Source organism: Microcaecilia unicolor, chromosome 5, assembly GCF_901765095.1.
Source record: "Microcaecilia unicolor chromosome 5, aMicUni1.1, whole genome shotgun sequence".
NCBI lineage: Eukaryota > Metazoa > Chordata > Amphibia > Gymnophiona > Siphonopidae > Microcaecilia > Microcaecilia unicolor.
Window position 1 is genome coordinate 174,703,655 of NC_044035.1, and position 19,433 is coordinate 174,723,087.

Consider the following 19,433-nt stretch of genomic DNA (forward strand, 5'->3'; position numbering starts at 1 on the left):
TTGGCAAGCGTTATTTAATTAAACTGACTCTTATGTTAGATATGCAGACAATATGATTTCCTCACCGATTTCACTTCTTGACTGGTTCTACATACATAAATCACAGTATCCAGATTCTATAGCTATATATTCAACATCAAATTTTCTTTTGTTGCAAGAAAGATATTGGGGATATCTCAGGGATATTTGGTTCTCTTCATTTGGAACATTTGCTTATCTGTGAATTTTCTAGAGTAGAAACATATCTGCTTCAATTTTAGGAAAAAAAAAGTCGTAAAAAAATCCTACAATCTATATTGTTTATATATATATTTTTTTTTTATTGAAGAGACACATGTATTATTATGAGATCCATCTCAGAAGATGGATCTTTTTTCTAAAGCAGCAATTTAAACAGTCTAATAGCAAATTATTTCTGTTAGTAAATTTGCATATAGAATATCATTGACCTGTTGATATCTTCTCCCAACCCTCTGCACATAGGTGGAGGTAAATGACATGACCACATGGCAGTTGAACATAATGAACAATGGCAATTTTGGCTTCAACTTTGATTGCAAAATCACTGCCCCCAAGCAGTTGCAGCATTACTTGACAATCGTGCCTGAGAAGGGTTTAATTGAAGGTTGGCAGCACACACAGACTATGTTGACCTTTCATCCCCTGCAGAAATGCACCTTAAAGGATGCACAACTTAAAATAAAGGTGAGAAGAGCCAGTTGAAACAACTAGCATGCTTTTATTATGGCAGTCATACAATGTAGAAAGTTGGCTATGACAATACTAGAAGACTTTCCTGGTTCACTGGTAACAGTGAACAATGCTTTTAACTTGGTACTGGTAGTATATGTACCTGAGATGTGTTCACTGATTACTGGCATAAAACAGATGCATCTAAGACTTAGCAGGTAGTGATGGATTTGCATAAACATTGTGAAATATAACTCACACACACATATTCAAACTCCATTCTCAATTCTTAGCCCTATAATCTATACATATTCCATTTTCAGTCTAGTAATGCACATTGACTTCAGGTAAGGAATATGTATGTTGAGATTAAAAGGCTGAAAATGTATAGTGTAAGATCCCTTAAGAGGTAAGGCTAATCGGACATATCCAGTTTACATTGTATTAGTCCTCTGTTGATCTCTGGCTTTCCCTTCATTTCTTTCCAACAAAGGATTTTCTATGCTTTTTCTCATGCTTTCTTGAATTCTCTTATTATTTTGTCCTTCACTGCTTCAACTTAAAGGATGTTTGTTATTCTAGAGCAATATTTTCTAATATTAAGCCTGATTAGGACATCATGGCATCTAGAAACTGCCTCATGGTAGTCCATTGCACACACCATTAGGCTACTCCTCCTCTATTCGAACCTTGAATTCAGATTCTTCTGTATTACCTATATTGACACCACCACCTCTCTCAAAGCCCTAGGGGAATGTTTTGGAGGAGGGGGAGTTGTTGCTCTGTATTTGTATTGGAAGGGGGGACCTTTTGTATATTCTTGTTTCATATTTGTGTGACCTTGTTGGTGTTGTATTTGCAATATTATTTTTATTAATTAAACTTACTTTTTTTTAAGGGCTTGTGGTCTGTTAGCAGCCAAAGCGATGTGGCGGTCAAAGTGTTTACGTTTGCCTATCTTAATAGCTGTGTGATATGCATGGAGACAGGATTGATAATGCGAGGAAGTTGAAGAGGATCTGGATTTGTGCCAGAGGTGTTGTTCGTTGCAGAATTGTGACTTGAGAAGGCAGAGGGCAGGGGTGAACCAGGGCAAGCAAGTAGAGGATACTGATGAGGAAGAGGCTAAAAGGGGCATGCTGATCAAGAAGATGAGCCAAGGCTGAGTTCAGGCTACAGGCCTGATCAGGTACTGATTCTGTGGGGAAAGAGAAGAGAGTCCAGAGTTAAAATATATTATTATCATTATTATTATTATTAATAATTACATTTGTACCCCGCGCTTTCCCACACATAGCAGGTTCAATGCGGCTTACATAGTAAATAGAATTACAAAGTCTTGAAGGAGAATGTTACAAGTTGTAGTAAACATAGTAATAGTGGGGTTTTGAGGATATGTAAATTGAGCATTGAGAGGTAAACAAAGATAGGATGAGCAAAATGAGAAGGGAGTGGGAGGGGTAGGGAGTAGGAAGGATGGAGAAGAAGAGATTGAGGAATGAGCATAAGGAGATTGTGAGACATGGTCAAAGGTATAATAATCATCGGGGCAGGAATCATGTGGGTGGGCTTAAAAAGTTAAGTTGGGTCATTAGGGTAAGCTTTCTTGAAGAGATGGGTCTTCAACATTTTTCTGAATGGTAGATGGTCGTTGATTGTTCGGATGGATCTTGGCAGAGTGTTCCAAAGCTGGCTGCCCAAAAAGGAGAAACTGGATGCATAGGAGGTCTTGTATTTAATACCTTTGCAGTTGGGAAGATGTAAATTGAGATAAGTACGAGAAGACGATGATCTATTTCTGGTTGGGAGGTCGATGAGGTTATTCACGTAGTTAGGGGATTCTCCATATATGATCTTATGAATCAGAGTGTGGACTTTAAAATTTATTCTTTCGCTGATGGGGAGCCAATGAAGCTTCTCTCGTAGAGGTGTTGCGCTATCGAATGTTGACTTGCCAAAGATAAGTCTGGCTGCCGTGTTTTGGGTAATCTGAAGTTTCTTCAGGATTAGGGTCTTACATCCTAAGAAAACGCTGTTGCAGTAATCTGCGTGCATGAGTACTGTGGATTGTACTATGTTCCGAAAGGTGTCCAGGGGAAGGTATGATTTCACTCGTTTCAAAATCCACATCATATTAAACATTTTTTTTGTGATGAATGTAGCATGGTTTTCGAATGATAAATGGTTATCAATCGTTACTCCAAGTATTTTTAGGTTGTCAGATATGGAGAGTTTAACGTCTGGGGTGCTAAGAGTAGTCGGGAGAAGTGGAGAGTATTGAGATGAAAGGACTAGACACTGTGTTTTCTCTTTGTTTAATTTCATCTTGAAAAGCGTTAGCCCAAGAGGTTAGGGTGGTCATGCCTATATTTATTTTATCGGAGATTTCAGATAGATTGGATTTAAAGGGGATAAATATAGTGATGTCGTCAGCATAGATGAAGGGATTAAGGCCATGTTTGGCTAGTAACTTGGCTAAGGGAATCATCATGAGGTTGAAGAGTATCGAAGAAAGTGGAGATCCCTGCGGTACCCTGCATTCAGATGACCATGGGGAAGATATGTTTGTAGTTCCTTTGACTTGGTAAGATCTTGTGGTAATAAAACTTTTTATCCAGTTGATGATATTGCCACCGATCCCAAGTTTGTCCAGAAGTTTAGTTAGGATGGTATGATCAACCTTGTCAAAAGCGCTGGATAAGTCAAATTGTAGGAGAAGGATACGGTTTCCAATTGCTATTTCTTGTTTGAATTTGGATATTAAGGTAAGAAGAACCGTTTCAGTACTATGGGCCGAACGAAAGCCCGACTGTGATTCATTCAGGATGGAGAATTTCTGAATATATTCGTTGAGTTGCGAGGTCACTCTGTTTTCCATCAGTTTTGTGATTAGAGGGATGGAGGCAATTGGACGGTAGTTGGTAATATCATTTGCAAGTTTTGGGGGGGTTTTTGGTATAGGTGTTAGTAATATATTGCCATGTCTGGTGGGGAAGGAGCCTCGCTGAAGTAGGAAGTTTAAGTGGGTGGTGAGATCTGAAATAAAACATGTTGGGGCGCCTTTCAAAAGATAGTTGGGACAAGGGTCAAGTTGGCAATAAGACCTGGAGAGTTTAGAGATGGGTTTAGTGACTTCTTCAGTGGTAAGGAGGGTAAAATTGGTCCAATATCGGTCTGCCGGTACTTCATCAAATCCATGGTCCAGTTCGTCAAGAAAGGTGTCTGCAGTAGAATCGTCTTGAGAAATCGATTTGCGAAGATTGGTGATTTTGTCGTTGAAGTACTTAGCTAATTGGTCAGCAGAAGGACGGTTTGAAGGTGAAGTTGTTACTAGATCTGTGTTTAGGAGAGTTTTTATAATTTGAAATTGTTTATTTTTATCTGCACCAGTCATGGTAATTTTTTATTTATTTATTTATTCAGAACATTTTGTGTATAATAGTCTCTTTTGGCACATTTGATGGCATATTTGTAGTTCCTTTGTGAATGTTTCCATGCATTAAAGTTAAGGCTATCCTTTGATTTGCTCCATGCTTTTTCATGTTTTCTGGTTTGTGACTTCAAGGTTTTCAGTAAATCTTTGAACCACAGTGAGGGGTTGCATTTACGTAAAGTCTTGGAGTGTAGTGGTGCAATTTCGTCCAAAATCATTTTGCATCTATTATCCCATATAGTAAGGAAAACTATCAATAACGTGACTGCCGCTCACTTGATTAAGCTATTTAAACCACTTTATTTATATACTGCATATATTTTCTTTAATGTACTAATAACTGGTATACATGTACCTTCCTATAATAGTATATCACTCATTCATTCATCCTCACACACTCTTAGAGTATAATATCTCTATTACATATTACCTGGGTTAGAACAGGGAACGGCAATTATAGAATAACCCTATAATAAGTACATTACAAATACATGAACACTGATTTAATTAAGGACATTTCTAGACCGATGTCACCAATGTCTCCAATAATCCTTCACTTCTATCACGTATCTTTTCCAAGTTGAAGTTCAATGTTTAGTATACAAACTGATCCTCTGAGCAATCCTTCTGGGTATCTGCTGCAAGTTTCCTTTGAATTGGACCAACAAATGTTCACTCTACGAGTCTTCAAAACGTATAGCACAATCTGCTATGAGTTATGAGTTCGGTTCTCTGGTTGGCTACATCTGATCTCCCCTGCTATATATATGGAGGGCGCATGCGCTGGCGTTTTCAGCAGCACCACCATTTTTCAGGACACCAGTGAAGTCGGTCCTGTGCAAGCAGCTGTTAAAAGTTATAAGGTATGAATTTTAAGTAATCATATTATGTTAATGTAGAGGAAGAAGCAATTGGTAGCTGATGATTTTAGCTGGTTGTTGTATCTATCTTATTGTAGCTCAACACCCCTGAAGAAGCCAATGGAAGAAACGCTACGTTAGCGTTGGGTTGAAATACTTTAAACAGAAAGGTGCTATGTACAGTTTTAGATCCACCTCATCAACAACAACAGTGGGGATCGGTGTTTGAATGAAGGATTGCAGTTACCCAAGGAAGGACAGACGGACGGGCTAGCAGATTGTGCTATACTTTTTGAAGACTCGTAGAGTGAACATTTGTTGGTCCAATTCAAAGGAAGCTTGCAGCAGATACCCAGAAGGATTGCTCAGAGGATCAGTTTGTATACTGAACATTGAACTTCAACTTGGAAAAGATACATGATAGAAGTGAAGGATTATTGGAGACATTGGTGACATCGGTCTAGAGATGTCCTTAATTAAATCAGTGTTCATGTATTTGTAATGTACTTATTATAGGGTTATTCTATAATTGCCAAGTTCCCTGTTCTAACCCAGGTAATATGTAATAGAGATATTATACTCTAAGAGTGTGTGAGGATGAATGAATGAATGATATACTATTGGTACATGTATACCAGTTATTAGTACATTAAAGAAAATATATGCAGTATATAAATAAAGTGGTTTAAATAGCTTAATCAAGTGAGCGGCAGTCACGTTATTGATAGTTAGGCATTAGATTGTGCCTGGATTGGAATAAGAGAGATCTCATAGTAGTATACGATATAGTAAGGAAGAGATCTGAGTTAGGTTGTGTTGACCAGTTATTGGCATAGATATGTAGCCAGAAATTATCATTATCAATCCGTCCTCTGGTGAAGTTAATGTGAGTTAATGTGACCTATGGTGATATCTAAGAGGGGACGAGATGGAACATGACCTGGCATGACAAAGGAAGGGAGAGGAAAGAGAGAAAGGGAGAATAGAAGAAGATAGTGGTCAATCCAAGGCTGAGGGAAATAGGACAGGGCAGAAATGGAGAGGGGAGGGCAGGGGGAAGTGAAGATTAAATCAAGACAATTATCTGCAGAGTGTGTGGGGGCAGAGATGTGTTGAACGAGATTCACACAAGGCTGAAGGAGGGATATTAAAATCACCCAGCAGGATTAAGGGGGAGAGAAGAGGTCAGAACATTCTGCAGTAAATGTGGTAAGTTCATCCAGGAAGAGTGAGGAGAGTGAAGGGGGCAATAAAGAAAGGCCAAATAAAAGGAGGACAAGGAAGATGAGATATGGAGAACAATGGCTTCTGAAATGGAGAGTCCTTTAAAAGAGCACTGAGTAACTTTAAGCTTGGAAGCGGAGATGCAAGCCACCACCCCACCCCAATGTCAAGAGGGGCAGAGGGTGTGAACTGCAAGAAAACCAGGCGGGCAGGCATAGGCGGTCGGTGGCCCAACTGTTTGGGGAGGCTAAAGGGGGTGGGGCTTACATCCATAATTGTCTGATAACACAGAAAAAATAAGTAAAAATAAAAGTCACAATTAACACCTTTTATTAAATGTAGATATTAGACATGTATCGTATGTCAAAAAAGTGGTTGCTCAAAGCATATACTAACCACAATCGCTCAACTGCAAAACACTATGCACAAATTTGTACAAAACCACACTCAGAACCTTACTGTACCATAAATATTACACTGGGTAGACCCTAATACACCAATATACCACCCATACGGACAACATCACAGACCGTCAACAATATGAAACAAGGGATCATATCACAATTCTCATATACAGCCACAAAACATCCTTTTAGGGTGGATAGTATTCACAATGAGTTCCTTTTATTAACGACCAGATAGAGATAAGAGTTTTCAAATGTCAATTTTGGCACAGTATAAGTCATCACAAACAAAATGTAAGAAAACCAATGGGCTGCATTAGGGGCTTATAGCCCATTTAGTTATGTTTACTACTACTACTACTACTTAACATTTCTAAAGCGCTACTAGGGTTACGCAGCACTGTACAATTTACATAGAGGGACAGTCCCTGCTCAAAAGAGCTTACAATCTAGTAGACAAGTGAACAGTCAAATTGGGGCAGTCTGGATTTACTGAACGGTAAGAGTTAGGTGACGAACGCAGCAATGAAGAGGTGGGTTTTAAGCAGAGACTTGAAGATGGGCAGAGAGGGGGCTTGGCGTATGGACTCAGGAAGGTTGTTCCAAGCATAGGGTGAGGTGAGGCAGAATGAGTGGAGCCTGGAGTTGGCGGTGGTGGAGAAGGGTACAGAGAGGAGGGATTTGTCCTGTGAACGGAGGTTTCGGGCGGGAACGTAAGGGGAAATGAGGGTAGAAAGGTAGTGAGGGACGGCAGACTGAGTGCATTTGTAGGTAAGAAGGAGGAGCTTGAACTGAATGCGGTATCTGATTGGAAGCCAGTGAAGTGACTTGAGGAGAGGGGTGATATGAGTATATCGGTTCTGGCGGAATATAAGACGTGCGGCAGAGTTCTGAACAGATTGAAGGGGGGATAGATGACTAAGTGGGAGGCCGGTGAGGAGTAAATTGCAGTAGTCAAGGCGAGAGGTAATGAGAGCATGGACGAGAGTTCGGGTGGTGTGTTCAGAGAGGAAAGGGCGAATTTTGCTGATGTTAAAGAGGAAGAAGCCACAGGTCTTGGCTATCTGCTGGATATGCGCAGAGAAGGAGAGGGAGGAGTCAAAGATGACTCCGAGGTTGCGGGCAGATGAGACGAGGAGGATGAGGGTGTTATCAACTGAGATAGAAAGTGGAGGAAGAGGAGAAGTGGGTTTTGGTGGAAAGACGATGAGCTCGGTCTTGGACATGTTCAGTTTCAGGTGGCGGTTGGACATCCAGGCAGCAATGTCGGATAAGCAGGCTGATACCTTTGCCTGGGTCTCCGCGGTGATGTCTGGTGTGGAGAGATACAGCTAGGTGTCATCAGCATAGAGATGATACTGGAAACCATGAGATGAGATCAGGGAGCCCAGGGAGGAAGTGTAGATTGAGAGGAGAAGGGGTCCAAGGACAGTTCCCTGGGGAACACCAACAGATAGGGGGATGGGTGTGGAGGAAGATCCATGAGACTGAACTCTGAAGGTGCGGTGGGAGAGATAGGAGGAGAACCAGGAGAGGACAGAGCCCTGGAACCCAGATGAGGACAGTGTGGCAAGAAGTAAGTCATGATTGACAGTGTCAAAAGCGGCGGATAGATCGAGGAGGATGAGGATGGAGTAGTGGCCTCTGGATTTGGCAAGGAACAGGTCATTACAGACTTTAGAGAGTGCTGTTTCTGTCGAGTGTAGAGGGCGAAAACCGGATTGAAGTGGATCGAGGATGGCATGAGAGGAGAGAAAATCAAGGCAGTGGCTGTGAACGGCACGCTCAAGTATTTTGGAGAGGAAGGGTAGGAGGGAGATGGGGCGGTAGTTGGAGGGACAGGTACGGTCAAGTGATGGTTTTTTGAGGAGAGGTGTGACTACGGCGTGCTTGAAGTTGTCAGGGACAGTTGCGGTAGAGAGAGAGAGGTTGAGGATACGACAGATGGAGGGGGTGACAGTATGAGAGATGATGTTAAGTAAGTTGGTGGGGATGGGATCAGAAGAGCAGGTGGTGCATTTCGAGGAGGAAAGGAGGCGAGCGGTTTCCTCCTCGGTGATGACAGGAAAGGAGGAGAAAGAGGCCTGGGTTGGTTGGTTGAGGGCGAGGGTTGAAGGGTGAAGAGGAGATGGCTTGGTAGTGAACTCAAGGTTGATCTTTTGCACCTTGTCGCGGAAGTAATCAGCCAGTGATTGAGGAGAGAGTGAGGGGGGGGTGGGAGCGGAGGGCACTTTGAGGAGGGAGTTAAGGGTGGCGAAGAAACGACGGGGGTTGGAGCTGAGAGAGTTGGCCAATTGGGTGTAATACTCCTGTTTGGCAAGGAATAGGGAGGAGTGGAAGGAGGATAGCATGAATTTGCAGTGAAGGAAATCTGAATGGGTGCGAGATTTCCTCCAGAGGCATTCAGCAGATCGGGCGCAGGAGCGAAGGTAGCGGATGCAAGGGGTCAGCCAGGGCTGGGGATTAGCACGCTTTTTGGGACGGGAGGTGGATGGTGCGAGAGTGTCCAGAGCAGTGGAGAGAGTGGCATTGTAAGCGAAGACAGCCTTGTCGACAGACTCGGAGGACATGATGGAGGGGAGGAGATTAGAAATACTAGAGGATAGGGTGGGAGGGTCAATAGCCTGGAGATTCCTGGAGGTAGTGGTTAAAGTTGGACAGGGCTGAGGGGGGGGGGGGGGTGAAGAAGTGTGAAGGTGATTAGGTGATGATCGGAGAGAGGAAGAGCTGCAGCGTGGAAAGTAGAGGTAGAGCCGGAGGAGGAGAGGACGAGGTCGAGACAGTGGCCGTTTCAGTGAGTAGGGGAGGTGGAGCATAGCTGAAGGTTGAAGGAGGATGTTAGAGTGAGGAACTGAGAAGCGTGAGGGTCGGATTGGTCATCAACGTGTATGTTAAAGTCTCCGAGAATGAGGGATGGAGATGAGGGTTCTAGAAAAACGGAAAGCCAGGCATTGAAGTCGGTGAGGAAGGAAGAGAGGGATTTATTAGGGGGGCGGTAAATGACTGCCACTCTGAGTGGCAATGGGTAGAATAGTCGGATGGAGTGTGCTTCAAAGGATGAGAAGCAGTGAGACTGCGGTAGGAGGAAGGGTTGGAAACTACAGGAGGGCGAGAGTAGTAGCCCGACGCCTCCACCACGGCCAGCTGTGCGGGGAGTGTGGGAGAAGAGATAACCTCCATGACAAAGGGCTGCGACTGAGGCAGAGTCGTCAGGGGAGAGCCAGGTTTCAGTTAGGGCGAGCAGTTGAAGGGAACGAGAGATGAAGAGATCGTGGGTGAAGGGCAGTTTGTTGCAGACCGAGTGGGCATTCCACAAGGCACATGAGAAGGGGAGGGAAGAGGGGGGGAGGAGGGGAATAGAAATGAGATTGGAGACATCACGGAATCATTTGCATGGATAGGAGGAGGACAGGTGAGGGGGGCCTGGATTAGGATTAATGTCTCCCGTGGATAGCAGGAGGAGGAGCAAGAGAGTGCGGAGGAGGGTGGGGGAGGTCGGGCGACGAAGGCGACGAAGACGGGGTGCACTTAGGAGGAATGGTGATGGGTTAATGGCAGGAAGGAAGTGTTGAGGGTTAAGAGCTAGGAAGGAGGAGGGGGACAAGAGAGATAGTGAAGTAGTGAGGGACGGGGGTGAATAGGGTATTGCTGTAGCGAGCAGGACGGGAGGGGACATGGGTGGGCAATGAGTTCCAGCGGTAGACAGCGGTGGGGGGAGGGGAAAAAGATTAGGAAGGGACAGGGCAAGGAATAGAATGTGGATAGGGGCCATAAGTAGTGATTGCGGTGTAACAGGTGTATGTGTAGTGACTGAGGTGAGAAGCAGATAGAGCGGAAAAGCTGAATTGGAGGCTTGGAATTGGAGGGATTGATGGACTGGAGAGCAGGTAAGTCAATGGCTGACAAGTTAGCAAGTAGGCAAGTAAATCAATGGCTGACAAGCTAGCAGGCGGGCTGGAGCATACTGGTGCAGATAGGAACGAGCAGGGAGAAGCTGGAGAGCAGGTAAGTCAAGGGCTGACAAGTTAGCAGGCAGGCAAGTAAGTCAATGGCTGACAGCTAGCAGGCGGGCTGGAGCATACTGGTGCAGATGGACAGCAGGTAAGTCGATGGCTGACAAGTTAGTAGGCAGGCAGGTAAGTCAGTGGCTGACAAGCTAGCAGGTGGGCTGGAACAAGCTGGTGCAGATGGACAGGAACGAGTAGGGAGAAGCTGGAGCAAGCAGGCTGGAGCAGATGGACTGGAACAAGCAGGGAGAAGCTGGTTCAGGCGGACTGGAACACACTGGAGCAGATGTACTGGAGCAAGCAGGCTGGAGCAGATGGACTGGAACAAACAGGGAGAAGCTGGAACAGGCGGACTGGAACACTGGAGTAAGCAGGGGAAGCTGGGATCGGGCGGACTGGAATGCAGACTGGACTGAGCTCGGAACAGGCGGACTGGAACACACTAGAGCATTTGGACTGGAACAAGCAGGCTGGAGCAGACGGACTGGAACGAGCAATGGGGAAGTGGATCGGTGGACTGGGACAAGCTGGGATCAGGCGGACTGGAACAAGCTGGGATCAGGCAGACTGGAACGAGCTCGGATCAGGTGGACTGGAACACGCTGGGGCAGTTGGACTGGAACAGGCAGGCTGGAGCAGACGAACTGGAACAAGCAGGGAAGCTGGGTCGGGGGACTGGAGCAAGCTGGAGCCGTTGGACTGGAGCAGGCAAGCAGAGAGACGCTGGCTCGGGTGGACTGGGGCAAGCTGGAGCAGCTGGGCTGCTTTCAGAGCAACCGAGCTGGGCTGATTTCAAAGCAACCGAGCAGCCAGAGCTCCCGTGAGGCACCTCACTCTCTCCCCGAGTGCCTGGTCAGCAGCACCCGGGCAGGCTCGATGGTCAGACCCCCTGCATCCGTTACCTTCGCTCCTGCACCCGATCTGCTGAACGACTCTGGAGGAAATCTCGCACTCTATCAGACTTCACCCATTACAAATTCATGCTATCCTCCTTCCAATCCTCCCTATTCCTTGCCAAACAGGAATATTATTCTCAATTAACCAATTCTCTTGGCTCCAACCCTCGTCGCCTCTTTGCCACTCTCAACTCCCTACTTAAAGTACCCTCCGCTCCCACCCCTCCCTCACTCTCTCCTCAATCACTAGCTGACCACTTCCGCGATAAAGTGCAGAAGATCAACCTTGAATTCACTTCCAAGCCTTCTCCTCCCTGTGACTTCTTAACCCACTCCCTCAACCAACCTAACCCGGCCTCCTTTTCCTCCTTCCCTGAGATCACCGAAGAGGAAACTGCTCGCCTTCTTTCTTCCTCCAAGTGCACCACCTGTTCCTCGGATCCCATTCCCACCAATCTGCTTACCAACATCTCTCCTACAGTTATCCCCTCAATCTGTCACATCCTCAACCTCTCTCTCTCCACTGCTACTGTCCCTGACACCTTCAAGCACGCAGTAGTCACACCACTTCTCAAAAAACCATCACTTGACCCCACCTGTCCCTCCAACTACCGCCCCATTTCTCTTCTACCCTTCCTCTCCAAATTACTTGAGCGTGCTGTCCACAGCCGTTGCTTTGACTTCCTCTCCTCTCAGGCTGTCCTCGACCCGCTTCAATCTGGCTTTCGCCCACTACACTCGACAGAAACAGCACTCTCTAAAGTCTGCAATGACCTGTTCCTCGCCAAATCCAAAGGCCATTACTCCATCCTCATCCTCCTCGACCTATCCGCCGCCTTTGACACCGTCAATCATAATTTACTTCTTGACACACTGTCCTCATTTGGGTTCCAGGGCTCCGTCCTCTCCTGGTTCTCCTCGTATCTTTCCCAACGCACCTTCAGAGTATCTTCTAATGGCTCCTCTTCCACCCCCATCCCGCTCTCTGTTGGGGTTCCCCAAGGATCTGTCCTTGGACCGCTTCTCTTCTCGATATACACCTCTTCCCTTGGCTCGTTGATCTCATGTCATGGTTTCCAGTACCATCTCTATGCCGATGACACCCAGCTTTACCTCTCCACTCCCGACATCACAGTTGAAACCCAGGCCAAAGTTTCAGCCTGCCTTTCCGACATCGCTGCCTGGATGTCCAACCGGCATCTGAAACTGAACATGGCAAAGACTGAGCTCCTTATCTTTCCACCCAAACCCTCTTCTCCTCTTCCCCCACTTTCCGTCTCTGTTGACAACACCCTCATCCTCCCCGTCTCTTCAGCACGCAATCTCGGAGTCATCTTCGATTCCTCCCTCTCCTTCTCTGCCCATATCCAACAGACAGCTAAGACCTGTCGCTTCTTCCTCTATAATATTAGCAAAATTCGCCCCTTCCTCTCTGAACAGACCACCCGCACCCTCGTCCACTCACTCGTTACCTCTCGTCTTGACTATTGCAACCTTCTCCTCGCTGGCCTCCCGCTTAGCCACCTATCCCCCCTTCAATCTGTCCAAAATTCCGCCGCACGTCTTATCTACCGCGTGAACCGATACTCTCATATCACCCCCCTCCTTAAGTCGCTTCACTGGCTCCCAATCCACTACCGTATACAGTTCAAGCTTCTTCTATTGACCTTCAAGTGCACTCAATCTGCTGCCCCCCATTACCTCTCTACCCTCCTCTCCCCGTATGTTCCCACCCGCAACCTCCGCTCTCAGGACAAATCACTCCTATCTGTACCCTTCTCCACCACCGCTAACTCCAGACTCCGCCCCTTCTGCCTCGCAGCACCTTATGCCTGGAACAGACTTCCTGAGCCCATACGCCATGCGCCCTCCCTGCCCATCTTCAAGTCCTTACTCAAGGCCCATCTCTTCTCCCTTGCTTTTGGCGCCTAACCACCTTCCCCATTCCTGTTACCTACACTGACTGCGTAGTCTATTACCGTTAGATTGTAAGCTCTCTTGAGCAGGGACTGTCCCTCCCCGTGTTTAAACTTGTACAGCGCTGCGTAACCCTGGCAGCGCTATAGAAATGCTAAGTAGTAGTAGTAGTAGTAGTACAGTCGCTCAGGGTGGGTGTCCGCAGGCGAACGGTTGTCTACACCGGTGGAGTCTCTCGATGATCCGTGGATGGCAGCGTCAGGCGTCCACGTGCGGGTGGTCCGCGACAGGGCTGGAGGTGGCGTGGGCAGATGGTCCACCAGCGGCGCTGGAGGCGATTCAGGCCGGAGCTTGTCTCCACGTGGTCATGGGTGATCTCGTCCGGTTCGCGAGGAGCTCCACTCCTTCAACGACTCTCCGCGAGGTCGTCGGTCGACGGGTCGGCCGCTCTCGTCCCGGTCCGATCAATCAGACCTGGGGTGCGGCAGGCTGACAACTCCGATCAGCCCTGGGCCTCTCACCCGCTCGTCCGCTCGCCGTAGAGTGCCGCAGCGTCATCGCAGCATGGGAGTCGACGCTACTCCGCCTCCACTCTGGACTGGTCTCCGCTCAATCCGGTTGATCTGGCCAGCTCTGCTAGGCCCAGATGGGCCTGTCTGGCCAGGGATGTGCAGCGGATGCGTCGAGACCACGAGGCCAGCTGTGGACAGGCCGTCCCGGCCAGTCCCAGGTTTGTTCCTTTTTGCTGGACCTCAGCAACGCCGTCGCGATCCCGCAACTCCCAGCCAACCGTGGGTCAGCTCGACCTCAGTTCCGGTCCATTCCAGTCCAGTTAGAGGCCTTGCCAGGTGGTCCAGGTGGGTTTTATTTCTTCTGGACCTCAGGAGCTCCTTACCTTTCGTCCATCTTTGAAGAAAAAGAGATCTGCATGAAACAAAATATTTATTTTTTTATTTTGACTTATAATGTAAAACCTACCTGAGTCAGCACTTCTCCTGAAATCCAAGTGCGGCGTGCCACAATTTAAGTCTGGGTACACTAGTATTCAAGCTCAGATAGCCACACTGGGTGGATAGTATTCACAACAATGAGCTCCTTTTATTAACGACCAGATAGAGATAGATTGATAAGTTTTCAAATTTCAGTTTTGGCACAGTATACTGTAAGTTATTATCACAAACAAAATAAAAGAAAACCAATGGACTGCATTAGGGGCTTATAGCCCATTTAGTTATGTTTAAACTAAAGAGACTCTTTTGTCTAAACATAACTAATTGGGCTGAGATCTGCATGAAACAAAATATTCATTTTTTATTTTGACTTAAAACCTGTCTCAGAGTCAGCAGTGTACCTACCTCTCCTGAACGCTGCGTGCCACAATTTCCTTTTGAATTTATTATGGTTTTCTACCATTGAAGGAAGTGGGAACTCTTCGCCAGCCTTGCCTTCCCTACTCAGTGACGGCCCCGCCCACGCATTCCCGACTTTGCGGAACAGGAAGTTGCATCATGACGGGAGCCCTCGTAGGGAAGGCTGACGCTGAGGCGCTAAAGGCAGCAGATGACGAGAATACAGTCAGCGCGAATCGACAATCGCTATTCGCTACTGTAGCGATTAAGGCGGGACTTGGGAACACTCAGCAGGACTCGATCATGCCGGCAGCAGCCCAGCCCTGAAGGCTGATGTGACTGAGGCGCGCAGGAGAGGGAAAGAGGAGAAACGGGGCGCAGGCAGCACTGCAAAGAAGAGAGAGGAGTCGGGACTGGTTGGAGGAGGAGAACGGAGAAGAATAAAGACGGAGAAACTGCTGATCCATCCTGCTGCTGTTTGTTGAGAACTTGTGGCTGCCGGCTGGGGAGGCTTAGCCTCCCCAAGCCTCTTATACCGGGCACCTATGCGGGCAGGAATCTAGTAAGAAAGCCGAGTTCCTGGGATGAGGCCATGTTTCTGTGAGACAGCAGATATCAATTGAGTGACAATAGATGAGAACAGCAACTAAAGAACCTTGTGGCATAGGGAATGGACATTGAGGAGGCTGAGCTGCAATGGAGGTGCTGAGACTACAATAGGTGGAGAAGTGGGGCACACGGGAATTGGAGTAAGGATGCGAGAAAGCAGAAGGGCCTCAAAGTCTGAAACTGATGAGAGCGGATTAGTACAGGAATGGAGGAGGGAATGAAAGACATTATGTGCGGGAGAAATACAATATACAAGTTCAGGAAATGAAGGGAAAGTAAAGAAACAGAAATGCCAGAAGAAAAAGGCCTGAGATGCCCCTGGGGGTGCCCCAAGGAGTGCACAAGGAGCATGATTACTCCTTGTGAACTCCTTCAGCGTATGCCCCTGGCGCAAGTGCCTGGCTAGGCTGGAGATATAGTCTTGAGGAAATGATGTCACCTTGAGCAGTCTGAGGGAGATGTACTGGAGTGGAGGCAGGGAGCCCAGAGAGATCAGAGACAGCACGGAGAAACCTTGAGTGGTCATATGTATATGTGGAGTCAATTAAGGAGCGAAAATCCCAAAGATGATTTTTAACATTTTGAATGCTAATAATTTGGCATGAAATTAAGCACAACTACCCCCTCAATCACTTATTACAAGCCCTGGCTGAAAAGAGTATGCTGACGAAATCCAGTCATGGCCTGGAGCAGGTGTAAAAGCTGATGAGAAAATTTTGTTAAATGTATATATATTTCAGTGTAAAATAGGAACTAGTGGGCCAATATTCAGAACTATCCAGGTAGCAGTACTGCTACCTGGATAAGTTGGGCTGACCGGAGCGTTCCAGATAATGCTGCTGAAAATCACTACAGACCACTGTGTGCTATCCATATAGGGCCTGGGCAGTCCAAGGACTGAACCTGGGTAGAACTGATATTCAGTGCCAGTATTTGGATAACAATTTGGATAACTCAGAACAGCAAACAAGCTGTTCTAAGTGCATTCCTGATTATTTTGCATTATGTCCTATCCCAATGTTCTGTGTAGATCTCTTAGATCTTTCAATGCAATTGTTCCTACTTTTAATAGACTCAGATTAGACTTCTCTTGTAGCAAGCATTCTGCTGTGTGGCTCCATCCATCTGGAACTGTTTGCCTGAGAATCTCCAGTAAGAATCCTCGTTGAGGAGATTTAAATCCACCCTTAAATCATAGTGTAATCCCCCGTTAGGTTGGGAATTACTAGAAGAGTAAGTTCCCCGGATAGTCACTGAGGGAATGACTGGGATGTCCTTGGGTGGGAGGAAGCCCAGCCCAAGAGGAGTAGTTTTGAAATAAAATGCAGTGAGATAGTGCCATGGGATGGAAGAGCGACGGGGGGGGGGGGGGGGGTGATTGGAAGGAGATAAAGCTAAGGATATGTCCTTTAGGGGATCTTTGGTTGCCTGATGTACCTCTATCATTGACATGGGAGGAGAGAAAAGGGAATTCCAACTGGGAGAAATGTGATTATTGGCTGTAAAGGAGAGTTGTGGCTTAGCAAAGCAACAACTGAAGAGTAGTGGGGCTACAGGTGGGCAGAGAAGAGACCCAGCCCAGGAGCCAGAGATTGGAGCCAGGGAGTGCCCATCCCAAGACCAGTGTGGATCCAAAATGGGGGTCACCGCTGGAAGGAGGTCAAGCCACAGGGGGTCTGGACCTGTGAAAGTGAGAGGAGCACAGCCTTTGGGACACTATTCACTGGGATAGGCAAGGATAGGAGTCTATAAAAAGTGTAGGTAGTCCTGCTGAAAAGCATCTGTAAATATATCCAAGGAGGAGAATACAGGAGTTCCCCTGGGGGAATACCAGAAGGATTGTGGTTTTAAAGGATTGGCATTCAGGGTTGGGGAGTTGATACAGCTTGATGTTCCTGATTTTGTGGAGTTGAAGAATAAACAGTTTGAGTTTTTATAAATGGCTGATTCCAGCGTGATTTTTTGGAACTGAAAGAGTATAAGTGTCTCCTGAACCTGCAGATCACCATCCCAGAGCTGGAACACCCACTCCAGCCCAACCTGTGAGATTCGATGGCCAGCCTTGTTCACAGCAAATTCCCTTTTAGATTTGTATCTCTTTTGATTTCCTGGGAGAGAAGAGGGTACTCGCACCTGCTAACGCTTCTTTCCACAGTTGGAGGCACAGAGTGCCAAGTGAGTAAGGGACTGACAGAGACTGCCCTCGGGAAGCTCCAACTGGGTCAGACCCCGAATCCAGGAGCACCCAGAACAGGGGCAATACAATAGCTATTGTAGCACTGTTATAATGCTTAGTTTGTTATTACTTTATTTTATTGGGCCATAGTGGGACTGAAGGATCTCCCTACCCTTAAAATGTAATGATATATGTTTTATAACTTCAGAGATGGAGATCCTATCTTCCCTTTTACTCCCCTCCTCCCCCGAAACTCTTTTGGACCTCACTTAGCCCCATTCTTACCAAATAAAGAGCAAGCACAACTGTGTGGAGTAACAAAAGGCTGCAGCTTCTTTATTGCAGCCTTTTCTATAGTTTTGTATTTCTTCACAGAATGCTTGGTAATGGAGAAAGTTTGTGTTGCTGTACTAAAGTGATATAACTTTTTTTTTTAATTTTTGCATTCCAAGCAGTAGGGATGGGAAATCGTTAACAACAAGAGAAGAAATGTTGATATTTTGTCTGTTGTTTCCTGAAGTTTTCAAACAAATTCTTGCAGAAAAAAAAACATTTGTACTATTGCTTTGAACCTCTTAGTCCCTTGAATATCAAAAGCTGACAAAATACAAAAAAAATAGAAGTTCTGTTAATATTTAGCATGGTGCTGATTCTTCTTTCCACAGATTAGCAATGGTCCAACATTTACCTGCTTACTTCTGGGCTCTGCAGCCATTCCCAGCATCCACTTTTCCTTCATGAAACATGACTTTAGGAGTTGCTTCATCTACCATGCAGGCATGCCCTGTAACAAACGAAGTCTAGTGATCACTAACAAGGATGACAAAGAGATCAGGTAGGTAAACTAGAAACAGGCCGTTACTTACAGGGGTCAGTCAGTGACTGGCTGCAAGAGATGTTTTAAAATGACAGTAATATCTACATTCCTAAAATATCATCCTGTCTAATCACTTTCTCTCTGTGTTGGTTTTATGTGATTTGCTTTCTTATTTGTTTAAAAGTACCTATATTTCATAGATTTTTACAAGGTTTTTGAAATTAAAAATGGACTTTCGTTTATTATTGGTAGTTCTATTTTAAAAATCCCTCTTCCTTTTCATCCCACTGGTTGTGAACCTTTCCTTCCAGAAAATGGAGGAAGAGATACTGAACTGTTCCAGTGACATCACCGGTATAAGGATTAGTGTATATTAGAATCCTTCATTATTTCTCTACCCGCAGCAGATGCTGAAGTTGGGCTGCTGCAATTAGATGAGGTAGGCCTGACCCCCCCCTCCCCCAGTTTAAAGTCTATGTCCTATATCCCTTGGGCTAAGTCCCTGGGCTGGTAACTCCTGGGGTTTGAACCATGGTCCTCAGTTGAGGCAGGAAACCTTCCCCACAGGGATATACTTTGGAATTCACCAAAGCCATTTCAGATGCCTTCATGGTTTCTCCATGCTGGTTTCTCCTCAAGAGGGAGGTGGTGTAGTTGACCCTGACTCCAAAAGGAGGGACAGCAGTAGGAAAGGTAGGCTCTTCCAAAAAACCCGGAGACGGCGTGTGTGGAGAATCAATTCTTTATTCAATCACAAACACTGTAACACACTCAATTCGGACAGTGTTTGTGATTGAATAAAGAATTGATTCTCCACACACGCCATCTCCGTTTTTTTGGAAGAGCCTACCTTTCCTACTCCTTTCTTTTTTTTTTTTTTTATTTTATTTATTTATTCATATTATTAAATATATTACAAGCAAAATTCTTGTTCAGGATAGTATCCATTTAACAATAACATGCTCAATCATTATAATAAAGGAAAAGGTGAATTCCTCACGTTTTCAAAAGAAAACAATACTCAAGTCCATAAATTCAGATCCAAGATTTC

The 19,433-nt window shown here is 45.9% G+C and overlaps 1 protein-coding gene across 1 annotated transcript in view; it reads left to right on the plus strand.

The window, feature by feature from the left end:
- Nucleotides 1-19,433, plus strand: part of HYDIN (HYDIN axonemal central pair apparatus protein) — a 2,443,906-nt gene that overhangs the window by 2,215,353 nt on the left and 209,120 nt on the right. The window contains exons 98-99 of the mRNA XM_030205004.1: nucleotides 484-705; nucleotides 18,231-18,400. Of these exons, the coding sequence (XP_030060864.1) occupies nucleotides 484-705; nucleotides 18,231-18,400 (392 nt within the window). The remainder of the gene's footprint in view (nucleotides 1-483; nucleotides 706-18,230; nucleotides 18,401-19,433) is intronic.